At 41.3% G+C, this 23222-nt stretch overlaps 1 protein-coding gene across 3 annotated transcripts in view; it reads left to right on the plus strand.

The window, feature by feature from the left end:
• Nucleotides 1–23222, plus strand: part of LOC142489240 (X-linked retinitis pigmentosa GTPase regulator-like) — a 154618-nt gene that overhangs the window by 88740 nt on the left and 42656 nt on the right. For all 3 annotated transcript variants that reach the window (XR_012799825.1, XM_075589673.1, XM_075589672.1), the window contains exons 7-8: nucleotides 8453–8572; nucleotides 9094–9133. Coding sequence is in view for 2 of the 3 variants with exons in the window: in XM_075589673.1 (XP_075445788.1) it covers nucleotides 8453–8572; nucleotides 9094–9133 (160 nt within the window). In the remaining variant the exon portion in view is untranslated. The remainder of the gene's footprint in view (nucleotides 1–8452; nucleotides 8573–9093; nucleotides 9134–23222) is intronic.

Here is a 23222-nt window from a genome sequence, read left to right on the forward strand (position 1 = left end):
GCTGTGGAATAGGGAAGCATGCTTTAAACTGGTTTCAGTCCTACCTATCAGGTAGATCCCAACATGTGTCCATCTCTGGCTCTAACTCTAACCCCCTGGATATCACCTGAGGCGTCCCGCAAGGCTCTGTTCTGGGGCCCCTACTCTTCTCAGTGTTCATCAATGATCATCCCACAGCTTGTCAGGAAGCCTCAATACACATGTATGCAGATGACATAATCCTATATGCACACAGCCATAGCCTCTGACCTTCAACACATACTTCAGTCTGACTTTTTGAGACTCGAAAACTGGATTTCCCAAAACAAACTGTTTTTAAACACTGACAAGACTGTAACAATGGTATTTGGGACCAACACTAAATTTTTAAAGCTTCCAGCGACTAAGCTCCAGATTAGAACCAACACTAACACCACCCTAACTCCTGTTACTAGTTTTAAATACCTGGGCATATGGTTTGACTCCCACTTAACATTCGGGATGCACATTGATACCATGACAACCAAGACCTATGCCAAACTAGGGGTACTTTATAGGAACAAATCCTCCCTAAGTCTCCTGGTCAGAAAACGTATCGCACAGCAGATGCTAATGCCAATTTTTGACTATGGAGATATAGTATATGGCTCGGCACCTCAAACCCACCTTAGCAAACTTGACACCCTCTACAATTCAATTTGTCGTTTTGTTCTCCAATGCAACTATAACAAACATCACTGCGAAATGCTCAAAGAACTAGATTGGTCATCACTCGAGTCTAGGCACAAAGTTCATCTTTCCTGTCTTGCCTTCAAATTCTTTATGGGCAAGCTACCCAGCTACCTCAACAAGCTCCTCACCCCTACCACATGCAGCACCTATCACCTGAGATCAGACGCCAAAAGACTGTTCATGGCCCCAAGGCTCAACAAAGTATCCGGCCGCTCCTTCTCTTACCATGCACCCCAAAACTGGAACAACCTACCAGAGACTCTTACATCCACCACCAGTTTAAGTTCTTTCAAATCTAAGGATGTCACACATATTAATCTGGTCTGTAACTGTTTCATACGCCCATAATATATATTATCTTTAACTGTGCATGCAATGTCTTGTATATAATGTATACCCTGTTCATTTATGTAACTGTATTTGTAACCATGTATTATTTGTCTTAACTCTGTGCCCAGGACATACTTGAAAATGATAGGTAACTCTCAATGTATTACTTCCTGGTAAAATATTTTATAAATAAATAGTTTGGCATAGGTTTTGGATGTTAGGGTTTTGAATGTGCATCCCAAATGTTAAATGGGAGTCAAACCATATGCCCAAGTATTTAAAACTAGTAACAGGGGCTAGGAAGGTATTAGTGTTGGTTCTGATCTGGAGCTCAGTCATTGGAAGTTTTCAAAATGTAGCCTTGGTCCCAAATACCATTGTTAGTCTTGTCAGTGTTTAAAAACAGTTTGTTTTGGGAAATCCAATTTTCAAGATTGAAGTATGTGTTCATGGTCGGAGAGGCTGCGGCTGTGTGCGTATAAGATTGTGTCATCTGCATACATGTGTACTGAAGATCATTGATGAACACTGAGAAGAGTAGGGGCCCAGAACAGCCTTGCGGGACACCACAGGTGATATCCAAGGGGTTGGAGTAAGAGTCTGAAATACACATGTTGGGATCTTCCTGATTGTAGGAATGAAACCAGTTTGAAGCATGCTTCCCTATTCCAGAGCACTGGAGTTTGAGCAACAGTATTAAAAGCGTTTGCAAAATCTAGGAATATTGCACCAGTGAGTTGTCCCAGTTCCATTTCACACTGGATCTGATTGCAAACTTTTAGCTGAGAAGTTACCATTGAGTGTTTTGGGGCAGAAAGCCAGATTGAAATTGGGTAGGGAAATTTGTCTTGATATAGTAATCGCTTAATTGGGAGTGAACACATTTTTCATGACTTTGGATAGAATTGGGAGAAGAGAGATTGTCCTGTAGTTTGAGACAGTGTTTTTGTCCCCACTTTTGAAGATTGGGACAACTCTGGCAGTTTTCCAGGTCTTAGGGATATGGCCTGCAGACAGGATAGAGTTGACTATGGAAGCAATTGGTTTGGCAATGGCTGGGGCACCAAGTCTTAGGAACTTAGATTGCAGTAAATCAGGTCCATATTGGCTGCTTAGTTATAATTTGAGGAGTGCTTGTGTAATCTCATCTTCAGATACTGGCAATGTTGGGAGAGGGTGGGGCTATATGGGTACTCTCAGAATGAGGTTCATGTTTGTGGTTTGGGTTGTGTTTCGCTAATAAGTTAATAGCACACCCCACAAAGTATTCATTGAATGCATTTGCAATGTCAGTTGGATTTGTCAGAGTAATATCCTCCTTGGTGATATGTACATATGTTACATGTATTGACCATATACTAACAAGATTCTAAGCCCAAAATATTAAATGATGTTTGAAAGCTGGCTAACTATTTTCTCCTCCAACACCCATGATCACACAACTATGGAGAGTATAGATTCTCTCAACAGTGTATATATATTGAGGTGTATATATTCTTTTCCTCATCATCTGCCAAAGAAAGATGCCATAATCTGCTACGAAGAGTAGATCCCCTTTAGAAGAATTTGAGATCCTGAATACCTTTTATTAGAAGAGCAGCAAATTTTCTCTTCAGAAGTGCAAAGCGAAATCAGAGAACAGTGACAATGTCAACATAAGACTGATTGATAAGCTTATAAACTGTACAAGGCAGGCTATATATCTTAAGACGTTAAAGAGCATCTCAATTTAGTGTACAGGGTATGCTGATGTCCAAAAAAATCCAGGTTCTTTCCAGTACATGGACAAGAGGTTAACAGCATCTAAAAGATGTTAAAATATCTTATCTGAAAACAGGATTCTAAATTCTGGGAAGATCCCCAGAGTGGTTCCAGCAATAGTGAGAAATCTGCTACAAAAGCAGAGTTGTCTTAAGCTTACAACCTATTGATTTTCTTTGGTCTCTGTCAGTAGAACCCTGAAGAATTGTTCTGTCAGGTTGGAAGCGAATCTAATGGCTGGTGCGATCCAACAAAAGATCCTGAAGGATTGCGCTCAAATTCTGAAAGGCATTTTAATTATTTTGATAAAATACAATTATTTTCTAAATCTACAATTCTTTCAGTGTCGGCTAGAACAGGGGTGCGCAAACGGAGGGCATGCCCCCGGCGGGGGGTGGGGAGATTTTTCTGGGGGATCGCGTGAGGCCTCTGCAACTCTATACTTACCAAGATTCAGACACTCTGTGACGCGATGGCAACGTGGCGTCAAATTACGCCTGGGGTCGTGTGATGTCACGCCGCTGTGGGTCAAGTGACGTCACATGCCCCCGCAGTGTCATTTCACGCAGCTCTAAGGTAGGGAGGGGGGGCGCAAGCATCGAGGCAGGGATGATGGGGGCGCAGCAAAAGTTTGCATTCCCCTGGGCTAGAACATGCATTTGGCTTACATCCTGAGCGACCGATACCTATTTAAAAACAAACTGGACTCTTTTCCTGGCAAAGCTTTGTTTGGAGAAGCATTGTACAACATTGTAGCCAAGACATTGGGCGATAAAGGTCACTTTTCTAACACAGTCTTTTATCATGCTTTCCACTGGAAAAGGAGAAATAGGTATGGTTCCATCCTCTCTCTTCTCCCAACATTACCCCTTTCTCTCTGCCCCTTTCTATTCCCACCCCCTTCTCTTTCCTCCCCTCCCCCTCACTTCCGTCCCCCTTCTCGCTCCATGTCCCACATCTCTCCTTCTCCCCTAGCCTCTTCTATATCTCTCCCTCCTCCTCTCTTTTGCCCCTCCCACATGATGCACAGCGGGAATGGGGGTTCAGGTGTGGCCCTGCAGAAGGGAGCACCCTACAAGTGTAGATCAGACCCTACATGATAAGGTTGCCTGGCAAGGGGGTCCATGCCCATTGACTCACTGGGCAATCCCATTGGTGGTCCTGTGAAGTATTATCCCGGAAGGTGCGACCAGGGTTTTTGAAGGAGCCTGGAGACCTAACTAACCTCAGGCTAGTGATCTGAAGGGTTCCTTGCCACTGTAAACATGGAGGACACAAGCATTGTGTACCAAGTGGTCGTGAGGTGCAAAGACTCTTCAAGCCGCTAGCATGTGATGCTGCTGAGTGCAGAGAATTACTTCTACCAATGTGCTGGCCATTGTCATCTATTTCCTGTGCACCCCTAGGACACTCCTCCATGAACACCTAGGGGTGCACATACACCCGTATATAGTGTTTGCTTATAATATCCGCTTGAAGAGTTGCCGTATTGCAGTCTTGTTTGTCGCTTTTCTTCATTGTTCCAGACAAAATTGTGATTAAGGATTATTCCTTAATTCAAACCTAAAGTAGATTTTTCTTTAAACCCTTCAGAGTGCCAGAGCATCCTCTAAAACATTACAAAACAATGTTTTGGACCCTCTCCAACTCGCACATTTAAATTAAGCCCTAATATTTTCTTCCAAGAACAGAAAAGTGAGGAAGTTCCACTGTTTAGATATGGAAAGGTCATATGAATTCAGTAACATGGACAGACTGTCCTATTCCAGAGACCAACATGAGGTTCAGTACCCTAATTCTCTAATATATCCAAATGGATATAGATTTATAGAAAAGGGACGTTATGACGTCTTGTGCTTGGACATCTCTTGAAGAAATATGCAAAGCCGCTTTTGTGAATGCAAATTGAATGGCTTTTCCTTTGCAGAAGCTACATTTGGCAGAAAGGTTCTTCAGGCAATAGTCAGTGAAGAATTACTTAATGCCACCCAGAAGAGGATTGCTTCAAGAGATCCCCATAAGTGTATGGTCATCAGGAATTGGAGAAGAACCGTGAAAATCTCCGTATCTGTATAGTAAGGAGGACAGGTTATCCATTAGTTAATTGGTTTAATTCCCTATGATGCAATAGATAACGGAAGACAGATTGTCTTGTTTGTTTCATGAGCTTGGCTACCAGAAGCAATTGAACAGAGAGATGAGGAGAAGATTACATACAGTACCTCAGACCGTCAGTATTGTCCTACTCCAGCTGAGAGGAGCCAAACTTGTCCACATCGTGGGTGGGTGGTCATAGAACAATTCAGAGAGAGGCAAATAACTTAAGGAAATGTTCCCATTTTCCAGTGGGTTAATTTAGTAATTGGCAATGAAAAAATTCTGAGCATTCAACACAGACATCTGATGTTATTTCTCGTATTAGTACAGTAGGTCTCCATTTATTGTGTGAAATACTATAAATAAACTTTATTTAGTTTTGTTCCAGTGTTAAAGATTACTAAATAACAGAAAACGTAAAATATAGTAGGTCCGACTAAATCTGCTATCTGGACAATTTTGTTTGACACACATCTAGTTAAATAAGAGAATACATGAACAAGTGCCTTTTACTCATCTAGTAACTCTTATTTTTACTTTAGGATTTTCATTTATGTGTATTCTTAATTTTACATTTAGATACATCAGTTTCATTTTGTCTTTATTCTGTTTTCATTATTTCTCTTCTGCATCACTTATGTTAGTTAGTATTACTCACATGTACGTCAATTATTATTAAATATAAAAACTTACTCTATACTTGTAATGTTATATATATATATAATGTGTGTGGACATATCGACTGCTTGTCTTTGTTGTTGTCTTCCGAATGGACACTTATATTGCTGTAATAAAGAGAATTGACACAAAAAATACTACTACCGTATATGAAACCTGATAATGATCCAGTTTTTATTACAAAATGGAGAACAGCTTCTACCTTCACCTCTTCAACATTATCACAATAAGTTGCCACATATTTTTGTTAATGATAAAGTTTGATTATATTGAGTCCCTGCAATTTTCCTCTCCACATTCTTTCAGTAAGATGAAAATATTAAATTCAACAATGCGTAGCGTGCTCTGAATCTAATACAGTGTAATATATCAGCAACTGTTAAAATTGGGTGGGGCAAAACGTTCATTCCTACTGTATACTTATATTTAAGTTTGAAGCATTTGAAGCTTATTCTTGATCTTGTGAATTACATACAAAAATAAACACTTTTATTGTATTTTTGTATTGTTTCTCTAATTTGTGTATTGCTTGTTCTATGTAATAATTGTATACTGTATGTTTAATTCATAATGACAAATAATGTAATTTTTGACCCTTAAGGATTAGTGTTGGACTGCAGTAGAATAATAAAGGTAAATAACATTTTCATTAGGGTTCAGTCATGCTTTGGTTCTCAAAGTATTTTACTATCTATATTTATAAAAGCACTACTCTAAAAACACATTTAACCATTAAACTGTTTTTTTATCGGTTAGGGGTTAGTTATATTTGGCCATATTACTGCATGGTCACAATGTGCTTATAAATGACCTGTATTTTTTTTGTTTTTGTTAACCTTTCTGCTACACTCTGGTCCTTGTAAGCATCTCCTGTCTCTTGATCATGACTGTTGGGCATGAAGTAAACACTTTATTTGACTGGTGTTTAAGGGTCTGGGGACAGTATACACGGCAGACTTTTTTTTCTCTCCATATATGTATATTATATTAACTATAGTATTTAAATGTAAAAAAAAAACCACAAACTTTGGTAGCAAAAAAAGTTAAACAAGCAGTGCCATTAGTTAGGCAATATGTAACCAGTTCTATATATTTTTTTTTCTACATCTCTTAACCCACATTAATTGTGTTTTCCAATGCTTCTTTATTTTCTCAACTCTTGCACACCACTCCCACTAACGTTCTTTCATGCCTCATTTTGATTAACTTTCTTTCATGCCTTCTTTTGATTGATTAATACGGTAAAATGCTGGTTTATATCTGTCTGAGGACCTCATCCAGGCTGTGAGACACCAGTTATACTGTTTTGAACTACGCTATGTTCTTCTAGACCGTTTAATATTATTTTCAGTGGTGCAGAACTGGAGTGTTTTTTTACAGTGCGATAAGCCACCCCCAGCCTAGGTGAGAAAGCTGAACTCTTAATGGCTATGTGGGTTTTCAACCCAACAGTGGATACATAAGATTGTTGGAAACCCATTATTTTTGTGCTTTAAAACTTTGTGAATAAATTATTTTGCAGCACACTAGATCTAATCAGATCAAACTTGTATTTCTGAAAGGAAGTGCAAACATTACATATGTACAGTAGATCATAATTTAAAAAAGATGTGCGGTTATTAGAAAGCGGTATGAAGAATGTGTCGATTAACATTTATTTTAACTGGCTTACAGTATTATTTTTTACATAGTATGTTTTCAGTTTTCTCGTGACTACAGGTAAGCAATCATGATATCGTAAGAGCTCATCTACTTTTATAATAGGTACTTTTTGAGTTTGAAAGATGAAAAGTTGTAACATTAAAAACATTTAAAAATCCTACTTCTATTGTTTGTGCATGATTGTTTTAGTCTTCAATTAATAATTATGCAGTTTTCTTTTGGACTTCAGGCAATAACAATAATTATGTAATACATTCAAAGTTATGCCATAGCTTTCTATTGAACAGACTGTCAGATATAAGCAGACATGTGTTTCAGTGGAGACATAGATTAAGATTTACCTTGTCGCTTATACCAGAGGTGGCCAAAACTGTTATTTGAATTTTTTTTAGGGCTTTCTATTAGGGCATATTGCGAGTCTTGGCCATTTATTAAAAAAACATTCCTCATGTCTCATGACAAAAGCCACCTGGCTGGAACAAGGCTAATGATCCATGATGAGTGCTAATATTGCAAGTAGTACTTTTCCATTTACCAGAGGAACACATGGTGTGTTTGTTATCCCAAATGTTTGCAGTCTGATTCTTGGTATCACAGGCACAAATAGCAAAAACTTGGATTCACCACTTTGGAGAGCAGTGTCTTAGCCACAAGGTTACGATGGATAGGTGTCCTTTGCAATAGAAATCTGTTAAAATAAACAAAGGGTACATGTTTATTGCATCAGGATGTTTGGGATTGTGTCATTTTTGTATGACCGGGAAAACAACAGTCACAAGCCGAGCTGCAGTTCCATAGAAAAGTGCAGTTTTACCGCTGAACATAAAAATGGGTAGAAAGTACTTTTTCTCCACCCCTGTTATTGCCACAGACTTGCCCTTTACTGGGCACACTTGTGTAATCCTCCCTGCTTCAGCCCAGAAATATTTAGCTTCAGATGTGTTGTTAACGTTGTGTAAAAAAGTAGCTCACAGCTTTTCTAGGAACACATTGTGAAATTGCGTATATCTTTGCTTCTACCCATAAGCAGCTTACATGTAGGCCAACATGTATTAATCGGTGCTATTCCAGAAGACACATTTTGGCGTCTTCCTGCTTCTGAAGGTCTCTTATGGAATAATACTGCTTGTTAAATATGGCCTGTACATTCTATAGCTAGTGAAAGTAAATCTAGTAAAATAATTCTAATTTTATCTCATTCTTTGTGACACAGGAACCAAGTAAAGATGAAGAGTCTGAAGAGGAGGAGGAGAAAGATAACTCAGTGAGTGAAAAGAAGGAAATCAAAACCCCAGCAATTAGAACCGATACCACTGTAAACACTATGGAACAGGTGAATAATAAATGTAAATTTGCAGACTTCTTCGATATCGCAGATCTCCATTGAGCAATATATTATTTGCCATTGTCATTCAAATCTGCCAGTTGATGTTGCAATTAGGAGTTGCTGCTTTTGAAACTTTATTTACAAAAGCTCCCTGAGTATTTTTATTGTTTAAATATTTTTTTTTAAAAAGGACCGTAGTTGTATTAAACTTTTAGGGTGCATGACATAAATTGCAAGGGACAGCCTAGGTATGCCTGGTCTTGCTTGGCTCATAAAATATGTAATGACTGCACACAATTTGGCCAATAATATAATGATTCATGTCATTTAAACAGTTATTTGTCGATCATGCATTGAACATGTTCAAAAATATATATAGATGTCTCAAAATGTGAAGTGGCAAGGCTGTTAAATATATGGCTCTTCAGTCAGATCTTCTATTTCTTCTATCTTTTTACCAAAAGTCTATTTAAATGTAGATTTTTTTTTTAAATGATTTTAGATATTCTTTATATTATTATTATTAGGAAAAGAAAACACCTGTATTCGATAGCAGGATGGAACACGGTATGTATGTATTTATGTCTTTATTTATATAGCGCCATTAATGCTTCACAGCAGTAATACACGTGACAATCATATAAAATAATACAAATACCACTTAATGGGAAGAAGTGCTTCAGACCTAAAGGTAACATTTAGGAGAAAGAATCCCTGCTTCGAAGACCTTACAATCTAATTGGCAAGTAGGAAGAATGTACAGAGATAGTAGGAGGGTGTTGTGGTAAGTGTGTCTGCCAGGGGCAAAGGTTTATGTATGCGGTGTAAAGTATCAGCCACAGAGCTACTGTACTCTCATATGCTTCATTAAACAGGTGTGTTTTAAGGTGGATAGAGAGGGTGCTAGTCGGATATTGAGGGGAAGGGCATTCCAGAGGTGTGGGGCAGTCAGTGAGAAGGGTTGAAGGCGGTAGAGGGCTTTATATACAAAAGCGGTAGAGAGAAGACATCCTTGAGCAGAACGCAAGAGTCTGGATGGGGGAGTTTACTTATATATATTTTTATATCAAAAAAGCATGGAACCCAAGTAACTTTTATCGGTATCGAAGGAGGTTACTGTAAATTGTATTCTCATAGTACTTTATTATTATGGATCCAGGGAAGCAAAAGGAGTACACAAATGTATGTGCTCCAAAAGAAAATTCACTTATGTGCACACTATTTGAGTATAAAATATAACTTTTAATAAGTATACTTAAAACATATATTACCGTAACACTAGATGTAGTAAACCTTAAAAATGTTGTGTGATTGGTTGTTACACATATCAATAAACCCATAACATAATGAAAATGGGTTCATCTTAAGGGTAATATAGTCAATGATTCTCAATAAAATTAAAGCAATGTAATAGTATATAACAATATCAAGGTTGTAATATCCAAGCCCTGTGGCAGAACTACTCTCGGATAGGTCAGCAGAGATGTGCGTCAGTGAAAGATGAGTGTCATATAAGGGTAGTAAAGGGTACTGGTGACAGCATGAATGGGTGGTTCGGGATGGAGTGGGCAAGACAGTTAGCAATCATGGAGATCAGATGAAGGGAGTGAATGTGAATCCTTCGTTGAGACCATAAGGACTCCTGGTCTTCAGTTTATAAATCCACTCAGCCTCAATGCGTAGTAACAACTGATCTACATTTCCGCCCCTTACTGGACACCTAAGTTGATAGATGCCCATAAACTTGAGGCTGTTAACATCTCCATTATGGTAATGCGTGACGTGTCTGGCTACTGGTGTTTCTGCAGCGTGTTTAATGGAATTAATATGTTCGAGTACACGTCTACGCAATTGCCTTGTGGTCTTGCCCACATACCTTTTCCCACATTTACAAATAAGAAAGTAAACGACGTTAGTTGTTCTACAATTAATAAAACTGTCGACACTGAAGTGTTGTGTGTTGTCATGGTTTTGAAACGTCTTTGTTGTAATTGCAAATTTGCATGCCTTGCAACCCTGACACCGATACATCCCCTTAATCGGGCTCAGCCAAGTCTCTACACAGGCACGCTGATAATGGCTATGTACGAGTTTGTCACGTAGCTTTTTCGATCTCCTACTGGTGATATTAGGTCTGGGTCCAATAGCTTTAACCAAATCACCATCAGATAGAAGAAGGTGCCAATGTCGGGCAAAGATTCTTTTTATCACCCACCATCTTTTATTGTAGGTACCGATGCATCTTATGATATTATCCTTACTTTTAGGTGTATTGGTGGACAGGAGAACGTCTCTATCACTATGTAATGCTCTGTGATAGGCACGATTAAGTGTCTTCATTTTATACCCATGACTAAGGAACCGATCGCGTAGTTCTTTGGACTGAAGAATAAATTGCTGAGTCGTGGAACAATTCCTGCGTAAACGCAGGTATTGTCCAGTCGGGATACCTGAAATTAGGCTGGGCGGGTGTTGACTTTGTGCCAATAGCAAGCTGTTTGTAGCTGTGCTCTTCCTAAACACTTTAGTTTGGATATTCCTATCACAGTCGACATATATATCCAAGTCAAGGAAGGTAATTGAAGTGTTACTAAAGACAGTTGTCAGTCTCAGGTTCAAGGTATTCTTGTTAAGAAGTTCGACAAACTCAAGCAAACAGTCCTGTGGGCCATCCCATAGCAAGAGGATATCATCTATGTATCTGATCCATAGTAGGATATGGTCAGTATACATAGATAGTTCCTCTCTCAACAAGTGGACGTATTCCCACCAGCCCAGGTACAGATTCGCATATGTAGGGGCACATGCTGTACCCATTGCTGTACCCTGGGTCTGGTGGTAATAGATCCCATCAAATACAAAATAGTTGTGGGTAAGCACGAAGCGGAGTAGGTCCAAAATAAAGGTGTTATGTCTATTAAATCTACAGTCCCTTAATTTTGTGGCTAAAAGTTTGTCGGCTTTGTTTCCTTTGTCAAAGAATTTTTGTTTTGTCCACCTCAGGGCTCTTTCTACTTCTTCTAGTTGTGTTTGTTTGAGGGCTGCTCGTGTTTGGTTTAACTGCTTTAGTATCTTTTTGGATGCTGTCGCTTTATGTTGCTGCTCTAGTTGCGTGATTTTATCTGTCAGTTCTTTTTGGAGTTTAATTTTTTGTTTTTTCTTATAGGCTGAAATCGAGATTAAGTCTCCTCTAATTGAGGCCTTATGTGCCTCCTATAGCATAGCCGGGGCCGAAACAGTACCCGCGTTGATTTGAAAGAATGATGAGAGTTTGTGCCTTATGTTCGTCTCTTTCTCTGGACAGTTGAGAAGGGAGTCATTCAACTTCCATTTATAGGGATTGTTTTTAACAAATGGTAGGGAGAGAGTGAGTTCCACCAGGGCATGGTCAGACCAAGTAATGGGGCCAATATTGGACTGGGAGGAAGCCTGGACTATGTTATTGGTACCTAGAAAGTAGTCGATTCTCGAATAGGACTGATGAGGGGTGGAGAAGAAGGTGTAATCCCGTTGACCCTGGTGCTGAGCTCTCCACACATCGATCAGGGAAAATTCTTCCATTATTTCCCGATTTTTTTTTTGCTTTTTTTTTCGATTGGGTGGTGTAAGTTGTGCATTGGGTTGCGTTGGGCAGGTTCTTTGGGGCTTTTGATTTATCTTGTGTGTGTGAGGCGACCATATTGAAGTCTCCTCCTATGATTAAGGAGGATAGTGCCTGCTGCTCCAGGGAGTCCAATACTTTTTTGAGAAACTGGGTTTGGTTATCATTAGGGGCGTATAGATTCACCAGTGTTACAGGTGAACCTGCTAGAGTGCCCTGGAGCACCAGGAATCTACCCTATGGGTCTGCTGTGTGTTGGTTAGAGCAAAGGGGACATTGTTCCTTATCAGGATTGCTACCCCTTTTTTTTTTACTCGGGGAAGATGCATAGTAAGCCTGAGGGAACAGGCTTTTAAATGTATTCGGGGGAATGGATGAGTTAAAGTGTGTTTCCTGCAGGAATATGATGTCCCCTTTTGTTTTTTTTTCAATTCCTGGAGTGCTAGTTTCCTTTTTTTAGTTGAGTTAAGTCCCTTTACATTAAGTGTGATTAGTTTTATGTCTGTGATTTTATGGTTTGTGTGTTTTTCGGAGCATTGGGCTCCGAGGCCCTTAATATTCCCACAGTAAGGGCTTGGGCTTTTGAGGCCAAGGGAAGGTTGTCCATCGGGACCGGTGGGTCAAATCCCAGATCTCTAAAATCCGCACAAAAACAGGGAGAATAACATATGTAGAGAAGGAAATAGCACAAGAATTTGCCGATTATTACTCAGACTTGTATAACTTATACCCATCAGACCAAAGCCAGACCCCCTTAGGGGCGATCTCAAAATACCTTGAGCAGTGTAACCTCCCCTCCCTCTCAAAGGCTGAATTAGAAAAATAAAACATCACCCTTGAGGAACTGACCGAAGCCATAAGCTCCCTAAAACCAGCAAAAACACCAGACCCAGACGGATTCTCTAACACCTATTATAAGACATTCATGCTGACTCTGTCCCCTTACCTGCTCGACATGTTCAACTCCTTCCTACAAGGAGAGCCAATCCCCGCTACCATCACTGCAGCAAATTTGGCGATAATCCACAAAGAGGGTAGAGATCCGCTTCTCTGTGGGAACTATAGGCCAATATCCCTACTGAACTCAGATCTCAAAATTTACAGCAAGATATTGGCAAACAGGCTCAACCCGATTCTCCCCCGACTCATTAATACAGATCAAGTAGGTTTTGTGTCTGGAAGACAGGCCTCTGACAACACCCGCAAAATAGTGGACTTAATTGACCACGTGCATCTCACAGGTACCAAAGCAATGATCCTGAGCCTCGATGCAGAAAAAGCGTTTGACAGGATCAAATGGTCCTTCCTAGATCAAACAATGCTGAAGTTTGGGTTTAGTGGTCCCTATTTGGAGGGTGTTAGAGCCCTCTACCAAAATCCCACAGCACATGTAAAAATCTCAGGAGGCCTATCAGAACCAATTACAATCAGAAATGGGACCAGACAGGGCTGCCCACTATCCCCACTCCTATTTGCCCTAACAATTGAACCCATGGCAAATAAAATTAGAGAAGAAAAGAGCATTAAGGGGATTTCGATCTCTGAAAAAGAATACAAAATCTCTCTATTTGCGACGATATGATCCTGACCCTCGTTGACCCCCACATCGCCCTACCTAACCTGCAAAAGGTACTCCACCAGTTTGGCGCTGTGTCTGACTATAAAATAAGCATACTGCTGCGGCCGAGTTTATTTGAGCATTTGCCCGGTCTCGGCTGCAGCAGTAACCAGGCGCACGCCGGGATGTGCCTGGCGCGCGCCGAAGCTGCGGAGGAGCGCCCTCCGATCGGGGCTTTCTCCCTCCGCTCGCCGGGTCCGCCGGGTCCCCCGGAACCCCCTGCCGCCGTCCCCCACATCGCGGGACACCAGGGCTCCCTCGGGGAGCCCTGGACGCGCGTGCAGGGGGCGCAGGCACCCGATGATGCGTGACCGTGCGTCGATGACGCGCGGCACGCCGAGGGAGTACGGCTAGCATGCCGGGGCATCCCCAGGCTTGCGGAGCTAGCCGCACTCAAATAAAATGTGCCGCCTCTGTAGACAAATCAGAAGCGCTGAACATATCCCTGCCAGACACAACGTGGAAGCTATTGCAATCCAATTATAAATATAAGTGGAGCACCACATATATCAAATACCTCGGTATAAGAATCTCGAGCTCCCACAGATCCCTCTGTCAACACAATTATCCCCCACTATTTGACCAGATTAAAAAAGACTTAGAGTCTTGGAAAAAACTCCAAATATCATGGTTCGGGAGAATAGTCTCCCTCAAAATGAATATTCTCCCAAGGCTGCTGTACTTCTTTCAAACACTCCCCGTAGTTGTCCCACTAGCAGCCATGAAAAATATACAGGCCCTAATGTTCCAATTTATTTGGAATGATAAGAGACCGAGGGTCCCTAGATCGGTCATGCTATCGCCAAAATCAAGAGGATGTCTGGGGGTCCCCGATGTGGTCAGGTACTATCTCGCAGCCCAGCAGAAGCAAGCTGTAGTTTGGAATTGCGACCCGGCATCGGCCCGCTGGCTCGAGATAGAATCACATTACGCAGCCCCATCCAGACTTCAGGTCCTCATGTGGTCCCAAGGAGGAAAAGAGGGAGGACAGAGGAGGTTTGAGCTAGGAGCAATGAGATGCACGTGGGATACTTGGACAACAAGTAAAGGGAAATATGGCCTGCTAAACACCCCGTCACAAATCACCCCCATCTTTGGCAACCCGAACTTCCCGCCCGGGTGCTCCAAACAGCAATTTGACCAATTTCAGGGTCTTGGAATAAGGCTGGTGACCGATCTGCTGAAAAATGGAGAGATCTTAACCTTCAAAGAAGTACGAGACAAGTACCAATCACAACACCTCCATCTATTCAAATACCTACAAATTAGACATTTTCTGATGTCTCTCGCTCAGAACTCCAAATTTCCCCCACCCACCAGATTCGAAACACTATGCAGTATAGACAGGTATCAACGAGGCATAATCTCTGAAATTTATAGGGGGATAGAGTCAGCAGCAGAATTCCCGACCCACCACTACATGCAAAAATGGTCTGCGGACCTAAACATACAAATTGACAAAGAGGACTGGGAGGATTTCTGGGAGATGGCGACTAAAACCTCAATCTGTACAGTAACAAAAGAAAATATCTATAAAATTTGTCTACCCCCCCCCCTCTCTACCCTTATCCTCAATTTTCAAAAAACTATGTTGGCCAGTATTCATTCAGTACAGTCAAAGTTATAGAGTTATATGTTGTTGACAAAATGTACCCACACCTGTAAATGTCAATGCCAATAAAAAAGATTGATACAAAAAAATCTACAGTCCCTTGTAATAAGGAAATGATTCACAGCATTGATACCATTCTCGTGGATAATGGAGGTGTATAGAGATTCAACATCTAAACTCACGAGAATAGTCTCAGTAGAGATGTTAACCCCATTGAGTTTTTTAAGGGTGTCTTTTGTGTCTTGCACATAAGATGGTAAACTTATCACAAAGTCTCTAAGGACCTTGTCCAAATATATGCTGCTCCCTTCAGACAGACTGTTATTCCCTGAGACAATGGGGCGGCCTGGGGGTGACTTTAATCTTTTATGTACTTTGGGCAAAGTATAGAATGTCGCCACTGTCGGTGATTTAGGGTACATAAAGTCATATTCTTGTCTGCTTATCATATCCCTATCAAGGGCTTCTTGTAGTATAGACAATAAATCTTGTTTGTAACTAGAAGTTGGACTGTTCTCCAGGATCTCATAACAGTCCCTGTCACTCAATAATCTCTTGTTCTCTTTTACATATGCATCGGTATCCTGAATCACGATATTGCCACCCTTATCGGATGGCTTAATCACAAAAGATGTTTCACACATAAGATCTTTTAGTCCCTTTCTTTCCTCCAAAGTGAGGTTATTGGTGGATTTACAGCATTCAGGAACGGCTTCCAGATCCCTTGTGATACATGAAATAAATAACTCAAATGCTGGACAAATGTTCATAAGAGGAGTGAAGTGACTTTTATTCTTAAGATGAGTAAATGGTCCAGTGATATCCGTTTCTGTGGAAACATTTTGTTCCAACAGATGTATCAGATCATCAAGATTCTGTTTCTCTTGAGCACTTAATCCAGCAGTAAGTTCAGTATCATTTGCCCTTTTGGAATGAAATTTATGTAATAGTAGTTTCCTATCAAAAAGATTTAAATCTTTCACCCATTCGAACAAATTGAAATCAGAGGTAGGTGAGAAAGAGAGCCCTTTTCTAAGTAGTGTGAGTTGTTCGTCACTAAAAACATGGCTAGAGAGATTGTATATTTGCATAGCATCTGTGAGACTAGTGGTGTCTACTAAGTGGGGGCCGGTGGATTTTTGTTTCCCCTTAGGCTTCTTTTTTCCCCTACGGGTTTTACGTTTTGCTGGGCCTGTGCTAAAAAACCAGCCTTGTTACTTTTGGGGTTCTTCCTGCCACGACCACTAGGTTGACTTGGTGGTCTTGGGCCTAACTGTTCGCCCTCAGACACATCTGTCTCAGATGAGGAGTATCCCGAGAAGTTACCCCTTCTCCTAGATCTTGTAGGAAACTTATACACCGTGCCCTGTTCATAATCATTACTGTCACGGAGGAACTTGATGTGTTTCCTTTCCTTTAAATCTCTCCTAAATTTCTCCATGTTTATTTTAACTGGCGTTCCATTTCCTCAAATTCCTGTAACTTATTGAACTTGCCGAGATCTTTAAGACTAGTATCTAATTCATTGTTAGTTACATCTAAACAAGCCTTTTCGTGTTCTATCAGCATGGTCATCAATTCATTTGAACAGTTCGTTAAAGTATCTTCCCATTTCTTGATAAACTCGGTTGAAGTAATATAGTAAGCAGGACACAACTTCAGTCTCAAACCCCGTGGAATCATACTGGTATCAAGGTATTTCTGTAGACTAGTGATCTCACACCAGACCTGAGACTGAGTCCGTAACAGTTTAGAAATATTACGAAAATAATTTACTATATCTTGATCTTTATCTGACGTGCCTAATGGTGTCGTAGTGAATACATTTTTTTGCTTCATCCTGCCAACCTGAGATGTCCATACCACTTGTTAGATACCCAGCCATGATATGTATAAGTGAAGGATCAACACCCAAGAAGGGGCTTACTGAAGATACCCCAGTGATAGTCAATAGCAAAAAAGAGGGGGGTGGGGGGTAGGGAGTGATCACTCCCTACCCCCCCCCCTCTTTTTTGTTATTATGGATCCACTCTGAAACAAATCTGATATTTGTTGGGACCCTTTTTTTCTGCTTAATACATTACATTTTTTAACACATTCTTTTGACAGTTTTTAGACAGTTTAAATTTATTGCAGTTCAACAAAAATGTTTTTAAAGATGCATTCACAGTCAGTAAAAATTACCATCTTTAGGCAATCCTTCATCTTCTGTCAGTCTTTCAATTTACATTGGGCAGCATTGTATAAAAAATGATAAACCTCAGGGTAACAATACTTGCATATAATAATATAATTGTTTGTTCCTGTATAGCGCTGCTAGTTTTTTGCTCAATTCCCTTCTACATTTATCAGCCATTTTTTTTCTCCTGACAATACCAGGAGCACGATTGTAAAATATTTCATGAACCTCATGTTTAAGTTTCCAGAGGCCTGTCCGGTGGAGGCAAGTAAAAATTAGAATTGAACAGTCTCTAAGCCGAGTAAGAGGATATGTAGAAAATAACAGAGCACTACTATCCAAACTTGAAAAAAGAATTATAAGAGGGAAAGTGCGTTTTCCATAAAACAAATATTATATTGTATGTCTTTATTTATATAGCGCCAAAGGTGTACTCAATGCTTCACAAAGAATACAGTACAGGGAATTATAATTATACAATAAGTGCAGCAACATCAGACAATAGGAAAGGAAATCCCTGCCCCGAAGAGCTTACAATATAAGAGGTTTAATGGGAAACTTACAGAGACAACCGGGGAGGGAATAAGTGCTGTAGATGGCAGTGCTTGGTCACAATGGGTGGTAGGAGTGTGGGACAATAGCCATGAGTGCAGGCTATTGGGATGCTTGATTTGTGGGGTAAAATTTAAGGAAGGTAGTGTTCAATGAAAAGGTTAACACCATTTACAGGGGAAGAGGTGGCAGGGAGGCATGAGTGAGATCAGGTGTGTATGTCTGGCTTCAGGCTTAGGGGAGATCCCCAGCAGCAGTAAGGAGTAGATCGAGGGTGTGAATAGAGGATTTGTGTGGGTGTTTTTTATTGAGGGGTAAAGAAGTTGTTGGGAGAGAGGTGTATACATAATGGTGCAGTGGGGAGTGGGGATGTTGTAGAGAACAGAAATGCTCACGAAGGAGTGAGGAAACAGTAAACAGAAAAAGCAATAGGGAGGGCATAGGAGATGCAGGAGGAGAGAGTTCCAAGGTACTGGAGGATAAAAGTGTACAAATAAATCACAGATGTTAAAAGGTAATGTCTCACAGTGGCAAAGTTGTAATGCAGAGTCCAGATCTTCCTCCATTATTCATCTCCAATTTGAACTCCAAAATTAACTCTTGTAGACACTTTTGATGTACACTTATGATGTGACGCTTTTGATGTTTAACAGCCATGCTACAGTGACTTAAGTACCCTATTCACATGCATTTGACTAACACTTAAGGGAGGGGTTTGTCTAATCAACTCAGACATACAAAATAGTTAATTAGATTATCATTTATCTCTCAATTGATAGGAATCAGCTCACAAACATACCCCAAAAGCCAATTAAATCTTAATTTCTCTGGTTGGTAGAATGCAGCTCAATGACACATACCCCAAAAGCCAATTAAATCTTAATTTCTCTAGTTGGTAGAATGCAGCTCAATGACACATACGTGTTTGAAGAGATAAATAAGAATGTTAATCCATGTAAATATTTATTGGTCATGAGACAAAGTGAGCAATGGTGTTGCCCCACCACAGCGTTTCACACTAAAAAGCGCTTTATCAAGGTTATACACCATCATGTTATCAGCAATGTATTTATAGGAAAAGAGTAAGATAACTCACCAATCACAAGGCATACTTGGGATAATCCCCATAGCGCGTCCATCGGCATATTGTGCATCCTGATGAGGCGTGCATGCCGCGTACACCAGCCCCACCCCGTACACCCAATCCAAGAGCCACAGTGAGCATAAACAATAGTGGTTCGCGTTTGCGCAACAACCAACTACCAACATGCTCACTGTATAACTCGTGGAGAGTGTCCACAGAGCAGGGGGTGGCACAGACCAGGGCCTATGGGCATGACGAAGACGCGCACCCGCACAGACAACGCTAGCCCCGCCCAGGTGCTGCTAACAAGTTAAATGGCAAGCGTCAGCCTAGGCAGGGGAGCAGAGTCTGGTACAGATGCGCAGGCACGCGATAACGAGATTTGCTCTGAACGCGCACACGTGACGTCCCAGATATAGAAAATAATAAAGTTTATTTGCAAAATACAAAGAGACAGAATTAAATGTAAAAGAAACAAACCATCAGTGTCAATATTGACACTTACCATAGAAAATATGGTTTGTATAACATATTAACTGTACATGCGTAAACGAACACGTGAAGCTAAGTTTGTGTGAAGCTGAAGATCCAGTTAGCTGTATGAGAATTATCTTAAATTTGTTTGTTAGTTTTTGTCTTTATTTGATAAAAAGCAAAAATATATTACAATGATGTATATGTGTAATGGGCACACAAGCATCCTCGAAGGACAAGATCAATAAGTGATCAGCTCCGATAAAAATAAGAGCTTGAATTTCTTGCATCTCTCTTCCTTCATGTGTGTGTTACTCCTGGCAATTTCCAAAGAAAAAAACATATCGGTAGGCAATTTTCCAGCTAATACTCAATTCCCTTCTACATTTGTTTATCAGCCATTTTTTTTCTCCTGACAATACCAGGAGTACGATTTTAAATATTTCATGAACCTTGTGTTTAAGTTTCCAGAGGCCTGTCCGGTGGAGTCAAGTTAAAATTAGAATTGAACAGTCTCTAAGCAGAGTAAGTTGCATACAGTAGGATACCCTAGTGTGTTTGAGAAGAAGTCAGGGATCACAGATAGGTAGGACAATTGACAACTTGGTGGACCAGCTGGTTCTTTTATGATATATGTATCTATTTTATGTTAATAAGCATATACTGTGAATTTGACAATACATTATATCCTCTCGTTGTGATTACTCTATTTGTTCTGTAAATTAAAGAAAAAATGCTTAAGTAGATGATATGAGGAAACATAAACTTCTGGTCTATTACATATTTCAAACATAAAATACATAGCTATGCTGTTGTACAAAAAAAAGACTATACTAGAGATACTATAAGTTCTACTATTTTGGGGGTGTACAACAGTAATCTTCTTTTATCAGAGTTTTGACTGAATAGTGATAGTAAGATCTGTTTTTGGTTCTGACAGTCTGTAGTCCTATAAGGTTGTTTACATTTATTTGTCTGTTTATTTTGAAACTGAAAATATGTTGAGATTGGAGTTAGGTGGACAAACTGATAATGCTTAATTTTTCATGACCCAAGCGTCTAGAGCATGGAACTTTGCCAATGACTATCTCTCTTTTTTGTTTAGTATATTTGTTTTTTGTCTAATTCTTCTATTTGTGGAAGCAACATTGATGCTGGTCCACATATCGGCGTGATAATGTAACGCTCGGCCTGCCCACAAGCCAGACGAGACCCCGGGACTGAGGTGGAAAGGAGAAATACCACACACCTAACAGTAAACGGGGGCATGGCCGGAGTGTGGAAGTAGCGTAGTTGGTCCAGGGAACATAAATAGAAAGAGTTCAGTACTTGACAACTCCAACGTCGAAGGGTAAAGTCCGTAAGCCAATGGTCAAGGTGTAGGGAGAGCTGCGTAGTAGAGGTCCGTAAGCCGTGTCCAAGGGATATAGAAGACTGCAAGGTAGAGAGTCCAAAGCCAAATCCAAGGGGCTCCAGAGAGCAGCGTAATCGAAGTCCAAAGCCAAGGGTCAAAATCCAGGGAGGTCAGCAGAGAATCCAGGGACAGGAACAGGGACTGAAACACAAGAGAGCCAAGCAGAAGCAGACAGCACCAAGGTACAGAAGCTATACAGAGCAATGTGGCAATGGGGAGGGGAGACTAAATAGTGGGCTGGGACCTATCAGAGGAAAGGGAGGAGCGGAGGTGCGGCCCAAGGGAAGCCCTGATAGGTGAGAAGAGTCTGGGGGGCGGACCTGGTGACGCCGCACCTGAGGAGGCGGGGTCAGGCTCCCGGCGCCAGGAAAGGGAAGCCTGGGTCCGCAAGCGGAGCAGACGCGGGGGAGACGCCGAGGGCTGGGGCACGCCACCGGGGACCAGAGGCAGTGGGGAGAAGAGGTAAGGAGGCGCTGGTAGCAGGAGTCCCCGCAGTGCGGGTCCTTACACTACCTCCCCCTCTCAAGGGTCGGACTCCGGACGATCCATCCAAGGTCTGAGGGGAAATTTTTGGTGGAATCGTTTCAGTAGAGATGGAGCATGAAGATCAGCATGCGAGACTCAAGAACGATCCTGAGGTCGGTATCCTTTCCAGTGGACCAAAAACTGGAGTTTGCCCCTGGAGATGCGAGAGTCAGTGATGGACTGAATTTCATATTCCTGTTGTCCTGGTACAATGGCGGGAGGAGGGCGAAGTGAACGATAAGCAAATCGTGTGCCTTGGATGAATGGTTTCAATAGTGAGACATGGAAGATGGGTAAAATCTTCATGGAGGGAGGCAAGCGAAGCTGATAGGCCACAGGATTAACTTGTCTCAGAATAGAGAAAGGGCCCAGAAACCTGGGAGACAGTTTAGGGGTTGGGGCCTTCAGTTTAATGTTTTTAGAAGAAAGCGAGACCTTCTCTCCAGGTACGAACTTGTGACCCTCCCGACGAAGCATATCAGCTTGTCTCTTCTGTCTTAGAACAGATTCCTGCAAAACTGTTTGAATCCGCCTCCATGACCCCTGTAAGATGGTTACCCTATCATCTGCTGTAGGAACTCCGGACCTGGATGAATCCATGGGTAAGCGGGTAGCTTACAAAAAACGGTTATTCTTGAGTGGACTCATTCTTGAGAGAGTTAATCGCAAACTCAGCCCAATTATCCTGAGAATCGGAAGAAAAACAACGCAAATACTGTTCGAGGGACTGGTTCATGCGTTCAGTCTGCCCATTCGTTTGGGGGTGATAGCCTGAGGAAAAAAGAAGGGTAATGCCCAGCCTCTGGGAAAATGCACGCCAGAACTTCGAAACAAATTGAGTACCACGATCCGAGACAATGGACCACGGAACGCCATGAATACGGAAAATTTATTTTACAAAAATATCAGCCAAAGTACTAGAATTGGGTAGACCCTTGAGGGGAACAAAATGAGCTTGCTTGGAGAATCTGTCAACAACCACTAGAATAGTAGTCATACCATTAGAAGGGGGAAGATCCACGATGAAGTCCATAGCAATGTGACTCCAAGGACGGTCCGGGACCGGAAGAGGTTGTAGAAGACCAGAAGGCTTTTGACGGACAGATTTATTTTGGGTGCAGAGTGGGCAAGAGGTGGTGAAAGCTCTAATGTCCTTTACCATATTGGGCAACCAAAAAGTTCGCCGAATCAGATCCGTAGTCTTCTTAAAGCCGTGATGGCCGGCAGATCTGGAGGAGTGACCCCATTCAAGAATTTTAAGATGAAAACGTGGGGGTGCGTATAGACGTCCATCAGGAACCTCTAGACCTTCGGGGACCTGTGCTTCAGACTTCAAAATCTCATCCAGTATGTCAAAGGAGGCGGCAGAGATAAACAATTGGGGGGGCAGAATACTCTCCGGGACGTCCTGTGACCTCTCCTCAGTGATGAACTGACGGGACAATGCATCAGCTTTGATATTCTTTGTCCCCGGAATATAAGAGATGATGAAGTTAAACCTTGAGAAGAACAAGGCCCAACGAGCTTGACGGGGCCCAAGACGACGAGCACCTTCAATGTAAGAAAGATTTTTGTGGTCCGTCAGGATCAGAATGGG

The sequence above is a fragment of the Ascaphus truei genome, chromosome 3 (genome assembly GCF_040206685.1).
Source record: "Ascaphus truei isolate aAscTru1 chromosome 3, aAscTru1.hap1, whole genome shotgun sequence".
In the NCBI taxonomy this organism is placed as follows: Eukaryota; Metazoa; Chordata; class Amphibia; order Anura; family Ascaphidae; genus Ascaphus; species Ascaphus truei.